The sequence below is a fragment of the Anolis carolinensis genome, chromosome 2 (assembly GCF_035594765.1).
Source record: "Anolis carolinensis isolate JA03-04 chromosome 2, rAnoCar3.1.pri, whole genome shotgun sequence".
Lineage (NCBI taxonomy): Eukaryota > Metazoa > Chordata > Lepidosauria > Squamata > Dactyloidae > Anolis > Anolis carolinensis.
In genome coordinates this window covers 160,895,947-160,921,092 of record NC_085842.1, presented here as the reverse complement: position 1 = coordinate 160,921,092, position 25,146 = coordinate 160,895,947, and the positions used below count along the sequence as shown (strand labels likewise).

At 39.6% G+C, this 25,146-nt stretch overlaps 1 protein-coding gene across 2 annotated transcripts in view; it reads left to right on the top strand.

The window, feature by feature from the left end:
* The window catches only part of ca10 (carbonic anhydrase 10), a 382,733-nt gene that overhangs the window by 342,392 nt on the left and 15,195 nt on the right, over nt 1-25,146 (top strand). For both annotated transcript variants that reach the window (XM_062970982.1, XM_062970981.1), the window contains 2 exons: nt 2,223-2,318; nt 12,682-12,754. In XM_062970982.1, coding sequence (XP_062827052.1) covers nt 2,223-2,318; nt 12,682-12,754 — 169 coding nt within the window. The remainder of the gene's footprint in view (nt 1-2,222; nt 2,319-12,681; nt 12,755-25,146) is intronic.

The window sequence follows — 25,146 nt, the reverse complement described above, 5'->3', positions numbered from 1 at the left end:
GTTTTAAAACTACAACCTGGTGAGATGGCAGAGTTTTTGTATGAACATGCTGATGTGAAGGATAAATGGGGGAAAAATACTCCTCATCAACGGCTTTGCAGATTGGATTTGTCCTTCACCCCTATGTTTGCTTGTAATAGCCCACAGTTTTTGAAGCTAATCCAACATATAGCAATGGTCATGCATGAAATTTTTTTGTGTGGCTTAGTTTTATTTGAGCTGCTGGTGAGGACTGAAATTTCAACCTTTCTGTATTGCCTAAATGGGACAATGGAGCCGCAATGAGCCCTGGAGCTGAGCAAGAAGGCAAACAGACAACAAACAATAGCTTTGGCCAAAGGATCTATCAGAACCCAGCACTGCTTTCAGTCCAACTTGTTCATAACACTGGTTGAGATAGATAACATTTGTTCCAAGCACTAGTATTTTGTAGAACTTCTGAGTTACGCAGGCAATAACGAGTAATATCTAATGCATTCATGGTAATCCTGAGTTCTATGTGACCAGCACAGAATGTAGACAGAGATGGTTTGTTGATGACTTCTGGTTATTGGCCCTGGTCATGCAATATTGCGGTTATGGCATTTCTAACATAGCACAAATGACAGACAATATTGGCCATGAGGAGGCATCAGCTGTTGTCAAAATAACGTTGATCAGGCTCACCAGAACAGATCAACATACAGCTGAATTTTTCATCCTTATTTTATGCACCAGGGCTACCATACACTACAGTAATGAATAGTGGATCAGGAACACAAGGAGTAATGCTCTGCTCTGTTTGCTTACTCAAACAATGATGTTATTAGTCAGTGTTTTGGGTTTGGGAGACTGGTGTATGAACCAAGCCTGGTACATGATTTCTTTGTCAAGCAGACTAAATCTATACAGTGACTTAGCCAAGTCAGTAGACTTCATGACCCCTCAGGAATTTGATCGGCAGTCCTCCTATATTTTAACCTATGCTTTTCTGCATAGAAATGACATAGATGTAATTATAGATATGGCTACTATTGGTTCAGCTTAACTGCCTGCCTTTTTATATTTACCTTTATGAGATAGCTATGAACTCTTCTTATGGGAGGTGTTAGAGGGAGCTTCTGCACTGCAAAATTTCCTGCTGCATCACTTTCAACACATAATTTCCTTGTTATATGTCTTCAAATCAATGCTGACGTATGGCAACACAGAGGTTTTTTCAGAGGTTTCACAGAGGTTTTTTTTAGTGAGATGTGTTATTCAGAAATAGGTTTGCCTTGCTTTTTTCTGAGGCTGAGAGAGAGACTAACTTCCCCTAGGTCATCTATTAAGTTTTCATGGCTGAGCTGGGATTCAAACCCTGTTCTAGTCCAATATGAATATTCATATCAAGCTTCAATATTTTCTCAATCAGTTCAAGCAAGAATGGGGCATGTGTGCCATCTCAAATGTTGTTGGACTACAACTCCCAACCATTGTGACCAAAAGTGATGGATGGTACAAGATATGGGTGTCCAGAAGTTCCCCATAAGTGCAGAAGAATCTGATAGGTGGCTGCTTTCTTTTGAGTATTATATTTCCAGGAATAAAGATTTTTGTGGGATGGTGGAGGAGGAGAAGAGTGATGGACCATTGGTGCTTCATAGACTGTGCTTAACTTGGCATATGTCAAACTGCGAAAATCTAGTTAATACATATACTTTTGAAGCCTGGTATTAGTTTTCTGAGTATGGCTTCAGGCACTTTGTCATAATCTGGGTTTGCAAACTTTAACTAAATGTGACCTGAATGCTTCGACCCTGTAATGCCAGTTTTTCTGTCTCATACATATGTGCAAAAGATCCAGCTTCAGATTTCTTTCCTTAGAGCTTTGGGTACTGAGGTAAAGGTATATTACTAGAATAATTGCAAGTAAACTAGCTACAATTGCTGCAGAACAAGGCTGCCAACCTCTGCAGTGTATTTCACATTGTAATGCAATAAATTCACTTCTTGACAATGGAGAGGAGAAACAACTGGTGTGCTGCCAGTGCAAGCCAGATGGTCACTGTGATCATTAAAATCATGTGGGCAGGAAAACCTCCAGAAAGGGGGGGAAAGAGCTATTATGAGATTTACAAGCCTGGTGGAGATTGTATTGTAAACAAATCTGCATGTATAAAGAGTGTATTTGTCATTTTAAAGGCTAAGAGAGGGTCTGATTTTCCAATATTTAATCTTCATTTCCCCCCCTCTATCCTTAGGTTCAGCTCATCCACTATAACCATGAGTTGTATACAAATGTTACAGAAGCCGCAAAAAGTCCTAATGGCTTGGTGGTAGTTTCCATATTTATGAAAGTAAGTATAGAACAATTTTATGAATTTTGGATTTTATTCTCCTTGGAAGAAATTAAGAGTATTATAGTTGCTGTCAGTTTCTCAGACCGCTCTGGATTTGGTGGCAGTAACACCATATCTCAAGGCAGATTTTCTAATCCAGTCTCCTCCAGATGTGGCCATTGGAAAACAACACATCTGGGGGATACTAGATTGTGGGACGCTTCTTAAAATGAAAATAATCACTGTGCCTAAATCCTCATTGCAGAAATCCACTTCCACTCTTTAAAAAGTACGCAAAGAGATATTTCTTTTTCCCTTTTCTGTAATTCTACAAATGCTCTTTCAACAATTGATGTTGTTGTTTTTGCTTTTCTTCCTTTGCTTTCTTTTCTCCTCGTCTTCTTCCCAACTCTTTAAAAATCATTTTTAAAATGGATTTTATGTTTCTTGTACATTACCCAAGTATCTGTGTATACAGGGAACAAAGGAAGGGTGGAAGTTACAGATTACTAATAATAATAATAATAATAATAATAATAATAATAATAATTTATTTATACCCTGCCATCATCTCCCTGAAGGGACTCAGGGCAGCTCACAGAAACACTACAAAGTACTGCATATAAACAAATAGTACATAAACATATAAACTTATACTTGTAAGTACACATTTATTATCAGTGATGATAATAAATAAAACAATAAGCAACTGCATAATCCTAGGGTGAAGGTAGATAAGTTGTCTGAAGGGAAATTTGCACCCATTTATGTGTCCTCTTATTCCTTCTAAGAAACCAATTCTGAAAGTGTTTGGTCTAATTCATTTTGAACTGAGGTAAATTTGGCTATTTGAGGCATGTATTGTTCAGAGTCTATGTATCACCCTCACATCTCCAACTCTATTTTCCAATTTGTTTCAGGTAGTTTTGCAATTTTAAATAAGCTGAGGAGCAAACATCAGTATATCGAAAGATATGTATCTTGATTTTGGGGGGAGAAAACCTTTTCATCATAAAAGGAGTAAAAAAAGCATAATGACTTCAAATAAATAATTGGATAACTGGCGAGAAAACGGTGCAAATCGTTATGAGAAATCCTTGCACCTTGCAGCTTTTAAAATAATAGTGAAGATTTTATCTTCTTACATATGCAATTAAACATTTTCAATGTATCATTGTCAGTGTATTATCTCTGCTGGAAACAAGGTTGTGATTATGCTATTCTATCTAAAGTATGTATTGTTAATCTGTTCTGTTTTCTGTAAATCAAAGAATTATCTGTCTTTCTGTTTGATCTATAAACATAAATCTGAATTTAAAATGTATAGAGGCCTGTGTCCTGTTAGTGAAGTTCTCAAGCATTAGTCTACTTTAGCCCACGTATGCCTTGTTTTTGTCATTGCAGATATTGATATTAGCTTCCTTCCTCCATAATGACTAAGCTCCTGTCTCACGACTCATTGTTTAACTGCTGTAGATCCCTTGCATGTCTTTTCAGTGCCCAGTGGGGAGTTCAAGGTGATTGGAGAAGTATCTGGCTATGTCCCTAGACAAAGAATGATTGCATCATCCAGTGAACCCACCAGAGAACATAAATGGATCTCTATAGGTGACATCATCAATCTGCATCTAACTATAGCAGTGGTTCTCAACCTGTGGCTCCCCAGATGTTTTGGTCTTCAACTCCCAGAAATCCTAACAGCTGGTAAACTGGCTGGGATTTCTGGGAGTTGTAGGCCAAAACACCTGGGGACCCACAGTTGAGAACCATTAGACTATAGGAACATAAGCAAATGCTTCTACACTCTCCACAAAGCACTGAATAACATGGGGGGCTGAGACAGTCTGTGGTGGTGAAGGAGGAGCATAACTTAATTGCATTATGGATTTTTTATGTAGCACTGTGCAGTACAGGTTCTTGGTCATAGTCCTCTGGCAGTGGCCCTGAGGATACTAGGTGGATCGCCTTAGGACTAAATTGACTCCTCCACAAAGTCCACCAGTCACAGTGTTATCATGCATTTTCCAAGTCAATTCCCCATATCATCTTGGAAAGCACCATACATATTTATGGTGCTATATATATAAATAAATAATAATAGCAATAATAGAAACTGCACATGACCATGGACAATTACTTCATAGCAGACACTCCCGGCAGACCTGTGCTGAAAACCTGGATCATATCCAAAAGCTAGAAAGGGCCATCCTTTCTCTGCCATTTTTTCTGATGCCCCTATAGAATAATAGAATCATAGAGTTGGAAGAGACCTCACGGGCCATCCAGTCCAACCCCCTGCAAGCAGCAGGAAAATCTCATTCAAAGCACCCCCACAGATGGCCATCCAGCCTCTGCTTAAAAGCCTCCAAAGAAGGAGCCTCCACCACACTCCGGGGCAGAGAGTTCCACTGCCGAACAGCCCTCACTGTGAGGAAGTTCTTCCTGATGTTCAGGTGGAATCTCCTTTCCTGTAGTTTGAAGCCATTGTTCTGCATCCTAGTCTCCAGGGCAGCACAGAACAAGCTTGCTCCCTCCTCCCTATGACTTCCGCTCACATATTTGTACATGGCTATCATGTCTCCTCTCAGCCTTCTCTTCTGCAGGCTAAACATCCCTCTCTCAACCATTTCCCCCCAAGCATGATTCTCAAATTTCTATTTTCTGTTGTAGGGGAATTGCTGAGATTAGGCAGAATGAAAACATGGTGATCAGAGGAAGAATAAATAAATATTCTGCCTATTCACAGCAGTTTTTTTTAAAAAACAAATCTGGTTGATAGCTGAACCCAAATTCTCTTATTAGGAATTGCTGGCAATTAAATACAATAACACATTTCTCACATTACAAGTTGTAGATCAGATGTGGTTAAACCTTTGGGCCACAGGAAGTCCTTAGGGCACTGGCCTGGACCATCCTGAAAGCTCCCACAAACTATTAGATAAAAAATATGTGAATCCCCCCCCCCAAAAAAAGCTCCCCCCCCAAAAAAACTCTCACAGTTATAATGCCCCAAATGTGTTAATATCAAAACCAGAAGTGGCACACCAACACTACTTCTGGTCATATTAGGCATGGCAGTAAGGACTGCCAAGGAGACATAGGGAAAAAATAGGCCTCCAACCCCTGCATAAATAAACAAGAGGGGTCTTCTATCACAACCATTTTTCTCAATAACTTAAAATATGCTGTTTGTTTGCTTTTGGCCTTTTGATAAGACTGGACACTGCTTTTGTTGTTCTTCCTTAACATTTGAGGAAGCTGAATTCAATATCAGTATGCAAAGGTATCTTGTAGCATCTTACAGACTAACTGAGGGAACAAAATTGATGGCATAAGCTTTTGTAGACTGAGTCTTCCTCTTCAGTCACATGCATACGAAGAAGGTTGTATCAACTCTGTTCTCTCAGTTAGGGGCCACAAGATCCCTTTGCATTTGAAGAAGCTGTTTTACTTACTTGGAATAGCTTCATCAGACAAGATCCATGCTCCCCAACCAAAGAAGCTCAAAAGAAGTCTCTTTACCCTATATTGATCAGCACTTGAAAATGAAATCAGATCTCGAATGATATTCAGTCCTAGCCATGCTCTTCTACCAATTGCTATAATATATTTCTACCAAGAAGAGTATAGAGTGATGGGAAGTGCTGGTCAGGAATTGCTACTCCATGAATTTTGAAGACCATCTTAGTGCAAAATGCAATTTTGTACTGAACTATTCCTGTACAGCTTATTGCTTTCTTATGTACTCCAAATCCAAGAGTCAAAATGTCAAGTGCTGATTAATTCCTATATACCATTTGTAGTCAGGTTCCAATCCTGCAGTGTTCCCTTGAATCATGACCCCAACATGAAAATTTAACCAACAATCGATATAAATAGAGACAGAGACCTGAGGAGAATACAGTTCAAAAAGTAGTAGTAAAAAACGAAAGAGAAAAGGATTTATAGATGGGCAAAGAACAAATCATTTCCAAAGACTGACTACTGCAAGCACAAAACCTACTGCATTCAAAATAAAAATACAAGCCCATGTACAGTTATTGTTTCAACTTTTAAAAAAGCACTTTAACTAGAAGAAATTGCAGTTGCTTTTTTTTCTTCATTTTGGCTTTGAAATAATTGAGAAGGGGTGATGCTGCTCTATCTTTGTTGTGGTTAAGTAAAAACAAAAGTGGTATGCACAAAGCTCCACAGCGTTGAAACCTTTCCTAGAAGTTTGAAAATATACTGATACACACTGCTCTGTCATTCCACCTACAAAGAAAACAGAATAACTTCATCCATGATTTTCAGCATTAAATCTAAATTGACATCCCTGACCTGGTCCTCTCTTAGCAAAACAGAATTGTAAGAGAAGAGTAATCACTGGCTAACAACTCTTGCTTATTAAGAGAGCAGCAAATCAGAAATTACAGTTCCGATGTCACACCAAACAAACCATGGAATGATCTGGTGTTTTTTTCCATGGAAAGCATATACACAGCACTTAGAATTGAGTCTGAAACTGCATAGCATAGTTAGTGGAGACTCATACAATGCCACTGTGAAGACTTGATGTGATGACAGGGATGGAATCTTTTTGGATCCCACCGCTGCCACCAAAATGTGAAGACTTGATGTGATGACAGGGATGGAATCTTTTTGGATCCCACCGCTGCCACCAAAATGCGAAGGATTCACCTTCTACCTCTATGTATTTCACTTTTCTATGTTGTCGCTGCCACCACCTTTGAAAGATGCTTTGCTCAAATAATAAGCAACATTTGAAGAAACAGTAACTTGTTTATTTATAGCACAAAGCTTGATGGTTGCAAGAATGTTATAACTTGAGGTGAACGATGTTACTTCTGTACAGTAAGTGTTGCAAGATTTCTCAATAGTTTCACTGAGCTTAGTATAGTATCAACTTTATATTACTTGTTTCTTTCAGTTAGGAATACTGTCCTTCTTGAACTTAGTTGACCTGTACCCGATCAAACTTGGATTGGGGAGTTTAACTGGTTAACCCTAGTCCTCCTTGACTTAGGGATGTAGCCTCAGCTCTTTAGTTATCTCTACTAAAGGCTCAGCAACTTTAATTTTAGCCCTTCTCCGCTAAAACTCTCTAGCTGCTCAACTTCCTCCCACAATCCCTTCTCTCGATCTCACTCCTTTCCCACTGAACAGAACCAACTGCTCTGCTCAACCGACAAACTCCAACTGCCGAATTCCAACTGCTAAATTTTGAATTCTAAGGCTTCCACCAGCAAGGTGAAGCCACGCCCCTTTTCCTGGCCATGCCTTAGAGGCTCCCAGCTTCTGTATAAGAATAGCTGAAATATATAACCTTAAACAGTCAACCTAAACATAGCAATCATGAATAAAACACAATGATCATGACATCTTTACAGCCACTCAGTGCAATTAAACTGCATTATATGAGTTTACACTGATTATAAATTGAATTTCAAGCTGCATTATATGGCAGAGTAGATGGGGCCAGAGAAGCAGTACAGCATTATTTCCATACTGAGATGTGCACTGAATAGGCATCCAGTCCATAATAAAGCCCATTGTAGACTTAATATTGGAATCACATACCATGTATGCCTGTGTGACAGTAGTTTAATGGATCTTCATTCTACTCATTCAGGACCTCATCACACTGCAATTTGCCAGCCACCATGGCGAGTCAAGGTAGCAATGGGGCAATCCCAGTGCCTCGGCCAGCAGCTGACACTTCGCAATCACATGTGGGGAAGCATCACCACACAACTTAATCCTACAGTACTTAATCTTGTGGTAGCCCCATTGTTCCTAATGGAACACAGGAAGGCTACCGTGTTGCTAGTGTAACATCCTATCAGAGTCCCACCAGAAGACAGCCTACGTTGTCTGATGGGCAGTGTGGGGCTCTGCAATGGTTGAACTGGGACAAAAGTGTCATAAGACACTTATTGTTTCACGTGTTATGAAGTCATTAGTATGTCCATTTCCTTGAACTTACTTATTGAGCAGCCATTCATAACATATATCAATACCATCCAGTGGGCAGAATCTTGTCAGTGACATACTTGCTCATAAAAGTGGTCAATCCATGTGTCTAGAAGCAACTTGGAATTTCAGGGAGATAACAGAATCTCTTACTAAGTCAGGATAGCACATATAACAGGGGAAGAGCCTCCCCATGAGCAATTGGTACAAGAAGCAGATTTAACATTAGAGTGTTGTCTAAAAGTGGGCAGGAGAACAGAACTTTCTAAAGGAAGCATCTGGTTGTTAGCTGGCACCTTCGAGGCTCAGTCACGTGCTGTCCAACACTCAAGCCATTGCCAAAACATGAAGAGACTACCAAGAAATAATGCCAATATTGTGGGAAACAACATGTAAAAAAAGAAACATGCCTAGATTGTGGACAGCTGTACAAAAAATGTACCATTTTCAAAGCCAGTATAGGAGTGTGCAGAAAACCCAGAGACAGGCAGGTACTGTTGTGGAGGAGCACAATGATGAATCTGGATATGGGGCGGATTTTCTGAGCCTGACTTTGGGATTTCCAAACTGTAATATCCCTGTAGAAGGAAACACTGCTGCAGCAATACCTACTCTGCCACACTTTTTGCTCACACACTGTTGAACAGATAGTTTGATTTCAACTGGATTGTAGGAAAAGCTGCAATGCCTTGCCAGAGACACTAGTTGAAGAAAAGACAGAAATGTAACAATCTTAGGAATGGATTTAAATCACTGCCAGAGAGAAAATCTGTGAAACTATAGAGCAGAACATAAAAATATAGTGTATGAAGTAAAGACGAGTGAGCACAGCTCACCAACTACATGGATAATGGAAAAGATGCTGGAAGAATCTGAAGTATAGCTAAGAGAAAACCAGACCCACTATGAAACCAGTTAAGAATCCCAGAAAAAAAACACTAACAGAACCATTGAAGAAGGAATTGGCCAATCTACAAATTAAATACGTATGTAATTGCTTACGTAGATACACTGGCCAACAAACATTTTGGTACCTAAAATGTTAGACCTGTTTCTGAGTATATTTGGCCTGCTAATTCCAAAAATGGCAACTGTTTCTCTCTATCAGCTCTAGTTTTTGAGATACAGATCATTTGCCATATACCAGTTACCATCTCATCGTCCATAGAAAACCACGATAACTATATCTAAGAAACAAGAGTTGATGCAGTCTATCCAATGCAAATTTCTGAATCGGCACCCCAAATAGCCCCAGGAGCGGGTCTAAAACCAATACCCATATGAATACCAGTAGGCATCAGCCCTGCCCCAGAAGTATTTCAGTGTAGACTGAATCAAGAGCTAGAGAATTGCCATGCCTGAAAGTCATGAGGGAAAGATATCCTGCAAAAGAAGCAATAAGAGATCATGACAAAAAAATTAATATACTTTTGGAGAGGTGCAGATGAAAGAGAAATAGAAAACTAAACCCTGATAAAATTAAGCTGCAACTAAAGTAGGTGCCTTACATTGGTCATTTGTGGACAACAGAGGGCCTAAAAGAGTATCAAAGGGAAGTAAAACCAATTCAAATAATGTAAAGACCTATGGATATTAAGGGTGCACAAAGATTTTTGGGAACAGCCAAATACTTGGCAAAGTTCTGCAACGAGCTAGCAGATCAATGTGAGCCACTCTGACAGCTGACACACATAGATGTCAAATAGGAATGATCAGAAAGTTATCAGCAAGGATTTGAGAAGATTAAGAACACATTAGACAAGAATCTTAGTCCAGGTGAAGAGCCAATATTATAATGTGAGACAGAGCTAAGAGCAGCCCTATTACAAAAGCAGCAGCTTATTGCATGTGTAAGTAGAGCATAGACTGAAAAAGAACTCTTGGCTGTACTGGTTGTTATGTTTTCATTAATTCACATTTAGTCAGACTGTGCATAGCCAATCAGACCATGAGCCACCAGAATCCCTTATCTGTCACACATTGTAGAGTGTCCCCCAAAAACTTCAGTGCATGTTAATGCAAATACAAAACTAAGATGTGCACATCCAGCATCACTCAGATAAACATCTTGTACTGGCAGACACTTTAAGTCCTTATCTGACAACAACCACTGAAAATGGATCAGTAGTGAAAGATGCAGAATGAATGAATATGCTGTAGTACTTACCAATTTCTCAGCCAACCTTACAGGCAATACAGGAAAATACAGCTCAGGACAAATTTCTACAGATAATTCAGTATATTTTCCTGGAAAGCAAGGCAGAAGTCAAACATGGACTCCCAGAAACAGTATCCTGTTTTTCAGTGAGAGAAAAGATTAGCTTTCAATATGGTATTCTTTTTAGGAACAATAGAGCTATCATTCTGGCAGCACTGCCTCAGACACTCTTCACATCCAGGAATTGAGAGCTTCAGAGAGCAAGAGGATGTATATCTTGGCCCACCTGAACATGAAGTGTAAATAGAACAATGTGAGATCTGTAATTCATATGGAGAAAGATTACAACCATATGAGGTGCCAAGTTGACTTAGAAGAATAGTGAGAATTGATTTCTTCATATGGAACAGCTTTCTCATACTACTGCTCCAATTTTTGGGAGATAGATCCATGTCAGACATGAGATCTTACACAGTCATATGAAAGTTCAAGAGCCATTTTGCGTACAGTGGAATAGCATACATTGTATGCTCTGATAATAGACCACAATTTGTGTTAAATCAATTCAGTGGGAACTGGATCATCACATATCTTTCCCCACTTACTCCCAACGCAATGGGAAAATCAAACTATCTGTGAAAGCAGCTAAGAGAAATTTGACCAAAACCAAGAAAGCAGGGACTGGTGCCAGCCTTGATATCTTGGAACACACCTTCATAAAATTTGGATGAGATTCTAGCACAAGATTTATGAACCCAAAGATAAAGATCCTGCTATCAATGAGGGGCAATTTACTTAATCGGGTTTTCCAAACAGTATGTCACAACATGTTAGTGTGTAGGTTACAGTGTGTAGGTGTGTCACACGCATTTAACAAGAAATGACAAACATCTTAGAAATGTGTATTATCTTCCAAATTATATAATTTAAAATATATAAACGAAAGTTTTTCATGAGATGTGTCCCCATACACTTCGTTATTACAATGTGTGTGTGTGTGTGTGTGTGTGTGTGTGTGTGTGTGTCCGTCCATACCACTTACAAAGGATTGGTTTAACCTCTGGTTTGCAAGTAAAACGGAATTACTGCGTCACAAAATGATGTATGTCTAAAAAGTGAAATGTGAAATGTTTGGAAAGATCTGATTACAGCACAGGAGCTGAATTGCTTACAAAACAGCAATTAAGACATGTCAGTTATTATAACAAGTCAGCTAAAGACTTACCTAAACTACATGTGAGTAAAGAAAAGAAACCCAGCACTGTCTATAATGACCATTTAATTTAGTTTCAAACAGGTATTGAAGAAAGTGGTTTTGCTGTGCAGGTGATTACATAGGAAATCCTAGATTCAGTTTGAGGCCCAGAAGTTGATAACACAAACCACTGAGGTGCATTAAGGGCTTTCTTTTGCACACTTTTGAGGGAGTTTGTTGCCTGGTCACATTAAATGTTGTCTGGTTGCATTAAATGGTCAGTGTAGGTGGGGCCCTAGTGACACAGAGGGAAAACACAAGGTAAAGAAACAATTACCAGGAAATGACACATCAGTGCCAAAACAAGGCTGGGGGTTAAAAAAAACCTGTTAGGAGCTGAGTGCAGACTTGCTTAATAAAGTTCCTTGTTTTGTTATATACAGCAGATCTTTGTTATATAGATCTGTTAGCGATTGGTTCAATGATTCTCCATGGATACCAAAAACCATGGATTCTCAAGTTCCATTATATACAATGTTATGGTAAAATTGTGTTCTTATATAAAATGGCAAGATCAAGGTTTGCTTTTGTGTTTTTTCTTTCTAATATTTTCAAGCCATGGATGGTTAAATCCGCAGATGCAGAATCCATGAATACAGAGGGCCTATTGTAGCTTCTTCTTCAGTCTTACTGACAACTAGAAGTAAATGAAACATACACAGGCTGAATGTTGTAGAAACTCAGCCTTTGTGTAAAAAAGAAAAAAATATATAATGACAAGATGTGCATCCGGAGTGTAACCTAAAGCTCCCAAGCTTTGATTGCTTTCTTTTTGTTTTGTGTTGAACTTTAAAAGCCTTGGTGAAAGATACTGGCAGAAATTTGATTGGAGTGCAGGTCTCTTCCCTTGAACTATAAATGTTTGCCAATTATGTTGCTGTACCTTTATTCTCCCCCTCCCCACACCATTCCCTTTCACCCTAGAACAAACAGACTATATTTCTGAGATAAGATGTTTATGATTCGTTTTTGACAGTAAATTCTTTCTCTCACAGGTATCTGAATCATCAAATCCATTTCTAAATCGTATGCTAAACAGAGACACCATTACAAGAATAACGTATAAAAGTAAGTTTTTGACTTCCAGATGAAAATAGCTATAAAAGTGTCATGAAAATAGCTATAAAAGTGTCATGAAATGTATATCTATCACCGAGGAATACCTAATATTTGTGATACTGCAACTCAAAAAGTGTCTTATTCTCTGTACATATTTATCTTAAGTTAACCAATAAGGAAGAGTTCAAAATTTAAGTCTGCGGATTTTATGAGGTGAAGGGGAAATCAACAAAAAAAAATTTTTTTTTAATTTCGTTATTTTCAATTTTTCAGTTTAAGTCCTTGAAAGTGTTTAACAGTAATTATTTAAAAAACCAAGTAGAAGATATCATTATAAAAATCATACCTAAGGCTTCCCTACTTAAATACACACACATTTGATGGAGGATCTGTGTGTGTAACAGAGTGGTACGCAATGTATGATCAACCTGGTTAGCTAGTGCAAATTACAGATGTAACCTCCTATGTGCACTCAGGTTTGCCCCCAGATTTTTCAAAAGCATTTATGTTCCTTCAGAATATATTTATGTGACATATATGAGGGCTATCTACAAAGTAGATTACGTTTTGGAATTTAAAATGAACAAAGTATAGGAGTAAACATTTACCATATGCAGTTGAAAGCCACATCCAAATACCACATCTCACGTAGTCACCATTCAAATCTAGGCATTTACCATAGCGATGAATGAGCTTTGCAAATCCTTCCCCACTAAATTCTGCCGCTTGCGTCCTCAACCACTTGTTTCCAACAATGAGGTCATGGCTGACAACGCAGCGTGTTGGTGACGCTGCGCAGCTGTGGTAAGGGCTGACTGGCTGGTTGAAGATGCAAGAGGCAGAATTTAGTGGGGAAGGATTTGCAAAGCTCATTCTTTGCTATGATAAGTGCCTAGATTTGAATGGCGACTACGTGAAATGTGGTATTTGGGTGTGGCTTTCAACTGCATATGGTAAATGTTTCTCCTATACTTTGTTCATTTTTAATTCTAAAACATAATATACTTTATGGATAACCCTCGTATTTCTGTGTTTTTTATCTGCAAATGCTGCAAGGTCTTTTTGAAAAATGTATGCAAGAAATTGAAATCAGTATCACAATGTGCCTTGTGGTTAATGTGTTAAGTGCAGCTTCATTCAGATATCATTTCAAACCAGGCTTTGATAATCCAGAACATGCCATTCTGCTTACTTGCTCCCTTGCAGAGCTGCTACTAGACATGAGCAGGGTCTTGAATCCTCATACTATCCACTGGAAAGAGGCCTTCCAGAGCTCTGCTTTGTTTCCACCAATGATTGCCATTGCCTGGGATTGAAACCCAGATTACTTTCCAGCAGTGGTTTCCATATCAGTTACACAGTGAATCCACTCCAGACTTTTGTCTAAAAATAACTACAAGTACCTTGCACAGCTCCTTTCAAATTTATCCTAAAATCCAGTTAACTGTCCCTGTGACTTGAGAACCACCAGCTATAACTAAATGGTTTCATGGCATGATTTAAAATAGCATTTGGTAACATTACAAAGATAATCTCTATCTAGAGTTTGTCATGGTTTGAAAGTTAACACTATACATACTTTGCCAATTTGGACATTGTCATCAACTTTGAAAAGGAGGTGGCAAGAAGGTGGCCACTTTAATGTTCATATAATGACTATAGTGTAGCCAAACCAAATCCATATTGTGGTAATATTTTTATGAGGTCAATCCAAAAGACATACATGTCAAAGATTTTAAGAGCTCTTCATTAGGCAAGATGTTGCGAAAATATGTGGATGTGGGAATATGGCTAGAGACTTGAGTTCTGATGCCTGCATGTTATCTTGAGATGTAATGAAGAGAAAAGGGCTAGGGACACCTAAATGTGATTCAGCTTGTGATAAATTGGTTCAAGGTCTCATGCTGAGATCATAGGAAGAAAAACAGTATCTCTGTTCTGAAAATAAAACATTCATTGTAAATCCAGAACTGCCTCTGTTTTGCCAGTGGAAACAGGATGTAGTTTTTATATTGACAAAGCTAGGGGTAATTTTGAAATTGCTTGGATAAAGTAGGTCAAGGGAAGCTAAAGTAGGAAAGGTATCTTATAGCTGAAGGTTATGAACTTTCACAGAAGAAAACCTCAATTTTAGGTGGGAGAAAATCCTCTTCTTTTAGAGTACAGTTGCTGCTGAATGACTTAATTTGGTAATTTCTAAAGAAATACAGAAAGCAAAGGTAGCTGTGTTGACTATAAGAAAAATCCAGTCTCCTGTAAGTGTTCCCTGACTCGCATGGAATAGAGAATCTGTGTGAGATGACAAGGCAAAGCATGAGCCTGTTGGTATGTGATCTTCAGTACCAAACTCTGCTTGTATGGACATCACATTGAGCTTAAGCTGAGACACATTTCAAAGAATGAACAATTGTTATATGATATTCACAGATGAGTGACTGTGGACATTAATAGTGTGGCAGATTACATACATTAGCAGATATTGGTATATAAATGGAATGGAGATGGAATATAATCGTTATCATCAGTGCCTTTATTTTCCTTCATAGCTGACTAACAAGAGGATTGAACTAGATCTTTGGTGCCATAAGGAAGTCTACAACCCCAGTTGATATCAAATAGCAACAGTGGTAGTGACAGGAATCCGTTTTCAAGAGAGGGAAGCCAGCACTTAAAATCTTACATATTTTCTATTTTCTTGTTGTCATTTACTCCCACTCCCTTGCTTTTTGTCATGTTTGTACATAGCATGACAAAAAAGAATATGTGGGGGGGGGGGGGTTTCACATCTGGAGTGACTTGTGACACTGTGAAACACTTCTAGTGTGAGAGAATTGGCCAGCTACAAGGATATTGCCCAGGGGGTGCCTGGATGTTTGAAGTTTTACCACCCTGTGGGAGGCTTCTCTTATGTCCCCACATGGGGAGCTAGAGCTGACAGACAGGAGTTCACCCTGCTCCCCGGATTCAAACCGCTGACCTTTTGGTCAGCAGTCCTGCCAGCACCATTGGGGGCTTCAGTGGGAAATGAGAATGATACTAATTGACTGATATAAATTGATCCAGCCCCAATCAATGTCACCATCAACAAAGCCATCCAGGGGCTGGAAGAATATTTCTGACCAAAACTATATTATCAGGATTCATTGAAATATATACTCAAATGATGGGGAAATTGGAGCATTTGCAAAAAGAAATTAACAGAAATCACTACATTTGGGACACTCATAGTAACATGTTCAAAAGCCTAGCATTTTACTTCAGAACAAATGCATGAGCCATCCCCATCAGTCAGGCTCTCATTCAAATCAAATAGACTGTTTGTATCTATCTCCTAGGCTGATGAGTCAACAGATGCCAATACTTGAAGGAAGTCCATTGACATCAAGCAAACATGTCTATTAATAAATATTTGAGGACCAATTTTCATACATATTAGTCAGCTCTAGCTTTCACTTGAAAAAGGAACACCTCATCCTGTGGCAGATGGGGAGGAGTGGCAAATTATACTGGCACAAGCAATTTCCTTGTATACTTATGCACAAGGAACCACTTGGAGGATGAACAGCTCTCGCAGAGTGGGACATAGGGAGAGGTGGCAGCTAGGAGGGAAAATGAGTAGTCAATGTGGTGGTACGAAGATAGTAAAAGTGATGACTAAGGGGCAAGGTGACAAATGTCCTCAGGTAATAGAACATCTTGCATACCACAAAAGAGCTATAATGCAAATATTTTATCTGATAAAGTTATGGAAGGAAAAAGATCAAAAAAGGTTTGAGACAAGCATTGTGATGGGTAGTGTATGATCAAGTTATTAGACTGGAGCATCAGCATTAGAATGCAGCTAGAGTAGAGTTGTCAGAGACAGGCAGTGGTATATAAGAGTTACTTTCCTGCAGTAAAACTATTGATTAGAGCATTTTGGGGACAAAAGGGGAATGCAAAGAAGTTACTGAAAGCAATTCTGAAGTTTTCCTGGGTGATAGATTATATTGCCATTGGTAGAAATTTTGCTTTGTAAATCAGAAGGGATTCTGTGGAAGTTTTACGCAGCTGGGTTTTTTAAAAACTCAACAGTTAATACACTCCATTTGTACTGACAGTACTTAGTTTCAGTTCTGTGAAAATCAGAAGGGCCATTTGCTTAACTGGAGTAAAGAGTGTGAAATAGCTTCAAAATCAGGAGAAGTTAATAAAATAATTGAAGCACTGGTTTTAAAAGCATCACAAGAGACACAGCACAGAAGATAGATCTGGAGAATTCTAAGAGTCAAGTGCTCTCTTTGAATTTCAAAGTGGGTTTTGGATGAATGGTTTCTTCTTCTGGTAGCAATTGCTTCTTCTGCCAGCAATTCTACACAAACCCTATCCTTCCCACAAAAGATGTGAATGCATTGAAATGGCTGTGAAATTGATATTGATCATTCTAGATTAATTATTCTAACATTCAGTTTTTAAACTGCCAGGAAGTGATAGCCTCACAACTGTAACTTTATCATTTTAAGTATCTGTGCTGGATTTCCAGAAGATACTAATTTGGTCTTTCACAAAACAACACCTGTCAACTAAAGCCTTGTGTTTCAAGACCTGTTCACACAACTAAGCTTTCAATCCCCATGGGTTGAAGAAGCCAGATCTGGCCACAGTGGCACATGCCTTAGTTACATCCCATCTGGATTACTGTAATGCGCTCTGTGTGGGGCTGCATCTGAAGAGCACTCAGAAACTTCAGCAGGTCCAAAGAGTTGCACCAAGTTGCTCACTGGGTCTGGCTACAGGGATCAGACAATCCCTTGTTGCAGCAACTCCACTGGCTGCCAGTCTGTTACCGGTCACAATTCAAAGAGCTGGTTATGACCTTTAAAACCCTAGATGGTTCAGGTCCAAGCTATTTGGCTGACGGTTTCTCCTTGTACAAACCTGCCCGGGCCCTGAGATCTTCAGGAGAGGCCCTTCTCTCAGTCCCACTTCCATCTCCCTACCTTTTCAGCCAGAGCCCCTGGTGGCACAGTAGGTTAAACACTTCTGCTGGCAGTACTGATGACTTGAAGGTTAGGTTACTGAACTGAAGGTTGCCGGTTCAAATCCAACCTGGGCAGAGTGCAGATGAGCTTCCTCTATCAGCTCTAGCTCCATGTAGGGACATGAGAGAAGCCTCCCACAAGGATGGTCAAAACATCAAAACATCTGGGCGTCCCCTAGGCCACATCCTTGCAGATGGCCAATTCTCTCACACCAGAAGCAACTTGCAGTTTCTCAAGTCACTCCTGACACAAAAAAAGCCATGCAGTGCATCAACCAAAGAGTTTCCAAGGTGCTGAAGTTCAGATCACTAAGAACCTACATCTGAAGTGTTCCCCCTGACATGAGGTATATTGAGACAAGTGGTTGCAGCAAGTCCCCAAGGGGTCTCTCCAGCTGCCCAATGCAACTTCTGGACAGGATTACATTGCAGATGTTATCTGCAGTCCTTCAATCTGCAGCAGCTCAGTTGGGACTATACTTGGCTGAAAAGGTAAGGGGTGTCATTGTCAGACATAGTTTTGATGATGGAATTCTATCATCATAATTACACTTGATGATGCAGGATCTTGACCATGGTGTGTGAATCCATCAGCTATATCTGTCCAAACATTACACAGAGAGTTATGAATCTCTATCAAGTACACACATGTTAAAGGTAAAGGTAAAGGTTTTCCCCTGACCTTAAGTCTAATTGTGTCTTACTCTGGAGGATGGTGCTCATCTCCATTTCTAAGCCGAAGAGCCAGCATTGTCCATAGACACCTGCAAGATCATGTGGCTGACATGACTGAATGGAGTGATGTTACCTTCCCACCGGACCGGTACCTATTGATCTACTCACATGTGCATGTTTTTGAACTGCTAGGTTGGCAGAAACTGGGGCTAACAGTGGGAGCTCACCCTGCTCCCTGGATTCAAACTGCCGACCTTTCGGTCAGCAAGTTCAGCAGCCCAGCGGTTTAATCCACTCCACCACTGAGGGCTCCCACACACCTGTTAGCAAACCCAATTTGTTCTCTACACTATTGAGTACTCATTTATAACATCTACAGAAACATGGATGCATCCCCAGTGTACAGTACAATCCACCTCCCAAAAATAGGTCTGATTATGGTAGAGCTGCCGTCATTGTCATAAATCTTGCAAATGAGTGGATTAAAGTTTATAATACCAGAAGGAATTCCATACTTTAGGCAGTTTGTTTCTAATAAATATTTTCTCAGAGTGTGAATATTTATTAGAATGAAATTATTACCTGCAACTCTGTTGCTCATTAATAGGATTTATCCATTCTTGCCGTCCCTAAGAAAAATATTCAAGGGGTATTCTGTAACAGTGGGTTTGGGTACCTTATGCATGAGAGCTGAGGGAATATCATTCATGGCAATTTTAAATTTAAACCTTAAGATATATGAGGTTTGTTTATCTTATTTCATACAATACATTTGAATCACAGAGCCCCAAGATATAATGTCACTTTCATCACAAATATTGCAAGTAATGGAAGGCCTTGCTTCACACTTCATAGAAATTAAATTTATGTATCACAGTATTTTTAGAGATGTTGTAGAACTGGACCTTTGTGAATTATAATGCAAACTGGACCACTCTGCATGGCATGTATTAATCTGAAGACCATAACTTAATTTTCCATTAGGTTTTTTAAACTTTTGAATGTTCTGACACAGTTACCAGTTTGCAGCTTTATTTTTTTTTAAAAAATGAAAATTCTTGAGGAAATTGAAAAGGAAAAATTCATATGCAACAGTAACAATTATGAGACTTGAATGTTGTGTAGTTTCCGAGCTATATGGCCGTGTTCTAGCAGCATTTTCTCCTGATGCTTCACCGACTTTTGTAGCTGACATCTTCAGAGGATCTGATGGTGGTAAAGCAAGTCAACAGCTGAATGGAGATCAGAATCCCCCACCCCCCACCCCGAGTACACTACCAACAGATGCAGGTGGAACTTCAGGAGAAAATGCTGGTAGAACATTTATTTAATTTATTTTCAACATCCACTGTGACACCGAGTCCTTGATGGATTACTTCCTCATTCCTTTCTGCACACTGCTGGACAATTTTTATGGTGTTGTAAATTAGTTAAGTTAGCCTCCCTGCATAAGCGGTACCTAAATTTCCTACTTGATAGATGCAACTATCTTTCGGGTTGCTTAGGTCAACAACGAGCTGGGTTATTATAATGGTCGGCGCTCAATCCAACGCGGGCTGGCTTCGAACTCATGACCTCTTGGTCAGTAGTGATTTATTGCAGCTGGCTACTAACGAGTTGCCACAGCCCGGCCCCTTTTGACCATACAACCCGGAATCCACAAAACAGTCCAGTGATTCCGGCCGTGAAAGCCTTCGCCAATTATGAGACTTGCTTGTTCATTCTTCAAAACATGAACATTCACCAAATATTCCATTTTCAAAAATAATAGTTTGATGCCGGTTTTTAAATAGAGGCTGGATGGTCATCTTTCAGGATTGTTTTGATTGTGTCTTTCTGCATGGCAAAAGAGGGTTGGGCTAGATGGCCCTCATATGATTCTACTTCAGTTGCCTAATGTTTCCATAGTCTTTCTTTCCTCACATTAAAGAGTATAGGAAACCATATAGCAGTATCACTGGATTATGTTTTAAATACATTAATATGATGTCTATTTCTTATAATACAGGTTTTACGCTTATTATTAGTAAAGAATAATTATTACATTTATTAATATAGGCTTTAAGTTTGTTATTGGTAGTGGTAAAGGTTATTCATAGAGTAACTTAAAAGATTAGCAGCAAAGTAGAGATTAACAGATATGCAGAGCCTGAGGACTGCATTAAAATGCGGATAATGCTAATAAAACAGAAATGATATAAGAGAAGTTCAGAAGTTCAGAATTTGTCCTCAGGCAGAGGAATATCAGACAAACAATTTAAGCAAGGTAAACAGTGGTTGTAGGAATATTGCTTGAAGCCAAACAGTGTCTATATACATATTTATAAGGAGGATATAGGTAGCCATTGTGTACCGGAGAAGACTCACAGAGAACATATTCATGATATCAAGTGACTCTTAACATTGAGAGTAGTTAATTAGACACACGTTAATGAAAGATGACAAAGGTATCTTTTTGATATCCCAGTAACAGATGGCAACCAAGCCAATTCTTACAAGTGAACCTGTCTAATAGGAGAAGTAGAAGTTTTGCCTGCAGTCAATGCTCATTTTTCTAGCATTGTAAGGCTGTGATATCCCAGCCTCTGGAAATACACTGGCATTGGCATTATTGCCAATTTTAGTTGAGACCGGCTTTTCTGTGTGGAATAGGGATAGTAAAAGACTACTATAATTGCAGTTTTGTTCCTGATGTGGGAGAAAACAAATATTCTTCATCAGTACATTCCCTATGTTTTAAAGGCTAGACTTATTCGAAGATTTGGGGCAATGAGGGGGTAAGCTGTAAGGAGGAGTCTACAAATGGGCCTCTGGCAGAGCAGCCTCCTCAAGGCCAGGCAAGAAAGGGGGGATCCAGTGCCTCCCTTCCCACCCCTTCCCTTTGCCTGGCATTGGACTATTCCTTCCTACCTGCCCTTGAGGAGGCTGCTGCTAGAGCCCTATTTGCAATTTTCCTGCAACCCAGTTCCCCACCACCTGGGCCTACTAATGGGGCTCTGGCAGCATCAGCTTCATGCCCAGGCAAGGAAGGAAGGATCCAATGCCTCCCTTCCCACCCCTTTCCTTTGCCCAGCACTGGGCCCTTCCTTCTTTGCTTGCTCTTGAGGAGGCTGATGCTGCTGGAGCCCTCTTTGCAGCCTCCTCCTTGCAACCCAGCCCCCTGCCACCTGGGCCTACAAGGAAGGATACAACGTTGGGCAAAGAGAGGGGGTGAGAAAGGCAGTTTTAGATCATTCCTTGCTTCTCTGGGCTTGATGTTATTGCTGCCAGAACCCCATTTGCAGGCCCAGCTGTTGGGGAGTTGATTGCAAGGAGGAGATTGCAAACAGGGCTCTGACAGCAGCAACCTCCTCAAATGCAAGAAAAGATCCAACATTGGGCAAAGAGTGTGGGGTAGTATCCTTTATTCCTTACCTGCTCATGAGGCAAGAAAGAAAGCCCCATTCGCAGGTTGGATTGAAGCCCACAGGTCAGTGAAGGCAAGGGCCAGGATAGCTCCATCATCACTGGTTCCTCGTGAGGAAGGAAGGGAAGGAAGCACATGGGCTCTCATCTCCCTTTTGCTGGTCCAGTAGGAGAGGAATACTCTGAGCCCGGGTGTTAACAGGAGCCAAAGCTCTGTTTGGGACGAGGGAGGAGAGGGCCAGCAGAATCAAGAAAGATGTATGTGTGGGGCGGACTATACCTGTGAGGCCCCTTCCTCAACAGCCACACTGTTGTGAATGTCCACTGATCTGGAACCTCTGATTTAGAGGGTCTATTATGTGCAGCATTGTCATTAACACAAACCAGGTTAAGTATAGTTGAGGCTTGAGTATCATTGGTGAGCTAATAACTGGATTTATGCAGGTGTGGGGGCTGTAAGGCTTTCCCAGATGTTTATTTATTTATTTATTTATTTATTTATTTACAGCATTTATATTCCGCCCTTCTCACCCCGAAGGGGACTCAGGGCAGATCGCATTACACATATAGGCAAACATTCAATGCCTTTTAACATAGAACAAAGACAAACAAACATAGGCTCCGAGCGGGCCTCGAACTCATGACCTCCTGGTCAGAGTGATTCATTGCAGTGATTCATTGCAGCTGCTCTCCAGCCTGCGCCACAGCCTGAGATGTTGTCAGACTGTGACTCCCACCATTTCTCAGCAATGGCTTTGGTGGCTAGCACTGTTGGGACTTGATTTTCTAGACTTGGGGAGCTAATCCATCTTGGACAATATTATGGCTAGTCACTGCTTTTGGTTTTTCACTGCCAGTTTTAGGACATTCTCTTATTTGTTGATCCTGTTTTTAAAAAAATATATAATGAAAACTTGAATTCAATCAGTTTTCAGTCTTTATCCACCTTCTGCACTGGGAAAGTCATAAGGTTGATTTATAGACAAAAACACTGAAAACACAGTTGTTTTGCCCTGAAACATTCACAATATTACTGATGGACTAAACAACAGTGACTACCTGTGATGAAGATGATGATTATAATTATAGTAGTAGAAGAGGTATCATCCTGCTTTGAGACTGAAAGCAGTTTACAATTAAAGATATACAAGGAGTGAACATTGAAATTGACTTAAAGTATTCACAGTATTAAAACAATTCAAACCTCCAATTAAAAAATAAAATGGAATTTTAAAAGATAATGATTTTTTATGCTTGAGAATCAAACTCCAATTAATCATATAGTGATGGATGCTGAGAGTTACAGATCTGTGGAGTTTGCAACATTCCCAGCCATGCACTCCATGAAGTTGGAGAGAGTCTCAAGAAATAAACACTGGATGATATAGGCTCAGATATGTCTTTAGTGATATGTGAATCATAAAGAAGACTAACAATAATTAGACTGAATTGGTCCTATACTGCTTTGACAAAGGAGGGCTGGGCCTTTTCAAAACTCCAATCAATAAAAGTCCATTCAACAAAAAAGAAGGAAGAATTCATGGACAATGCTGGACAAAATGGGCCAATAGTCAGACTCATCCTGGTTTATGTATTTAGTGACAACCTCTTTGGTACTGAAATCAGCAAAGGTTTTATTTTCCTTTCCAGGATGTGACTTCAATTTTAATGGACGTGTCACATTGACTGCAGCTGTTTATTTATACTAAAGCGTGGGCATATGGCAAAGCAAGTGGAGCAAACATGTGACAATAAAAATGTGTGTGTGTGTGTGCTTCCAGAATTTCTGGCTTCTGAGTTTTAATTCTCTAGCAGAATCTGTCCCCATTTTAATCCATGCAACCACGCTCAAAAATAATAGGGAGACAACTAGGAGAACTTGGCCTTTACAATTTGAAATGCCTTGCTTTGACTGAGCCCTTTGATGCTGTGCATCATTCTCTGTGCTGTATAAATAATTAACAGGTAGGAAGAGGGGGAAAGAGAGAAGAGAGAACCATGGTGAGCCAGAAATCTGTCACTGGCCTGAAAAACAAAAATCACCCTGAGCTTCAAGTAATTCCCACAAAATTGTGGTTGCCTCACCAATCTTTATTGCAAGTGGGGTTCAGGTGCAATCACTCATCTCTAGCCATTAAACTTAACACTTTCCCGGTTCACTAATGCTACAGGATATCTTTGATACTTTAATTGGTCTTGGAAGGGAAATCATCCTGCTAGGCATCAGGCCAATGAGGTTTGAATGTGGAAAAAGAAAATCAAGATGAAGCAAATCAAATGTCAAACATGGTTATATTTTTACAATGTAGAGACTATATTTGCTTGCCACTTTTAAAACTGTTTTGATGACAGTTTTGGAAGATTTTGTGTCAGGTAGGTTATATTTCAGAGGGAGAAACTGGCAGAACTACCTCTGGGTATTCCTTGCCTAAGAAAACCCTATGAAATTTATCTGGTTGCCATAATCCAACAGTCAACTTAAAGTTTCAGATATACAGTATACATTCTATGGGTGCATGTAGATTTGTTTAAAATGAATATTAAGAAATCACTAAGAAGTAACACATGGAACACAGGATCTGCCACATTACAGAAGTGTTCACAGATATGGAAGGATGTTCTAAAACAAAAGTAATTACAGTAGAGTCTTGTTTATCCAACCTTTGCTTATCCAACATTTTGGATTATCCAACGCAGTATGCCTTTTAGTAGTCAGTGTTTTTGTAGTCAGTGTTTTGAATACATTGCAATGTTTTGGTGCTAAATTCATAAATACAGTAATTACTACATAACGGTACCATGTATTGAACTCCTTTTTCTGTTGATTTGTTGTAAAACATAATGTTTTGGTGCTTACTTTGTAAAATCATAACATAATTTAATGTTTAATAGGCTTTTCCTTAATCCCTCCTTATTTTCCAACATTTTCGCTTATCCAACATTCTGCGGGCCTATTTATGTTGTATAAGTGAGACTCTACTGTAATTGCAATATGTCTAGCCAGGACAGAACCATTGCTGGGCATGCCCCAAAACTGTATGTCACATTATTTCCTCTTTCATTAGAATTATAAAGTGCCTCCCTAGGGTATAAGGTAAGTATGGCATTTTTATGCCTGAGGGGATGGACTGTAGTAGTGACCGATGAGGCATTTTTCCAGGTTCATCTGGTGGTCATTGATGTGTGCCAATAGATAGTGAGGGTTCTTGCCCTTCTTCGTGGGAAGAGTTTAGTAACTGAAGCAAATGCTCAGCAGCTGAAAGTATCAGGAACTTGGTACTGCCACACAACAGTCGCTGCC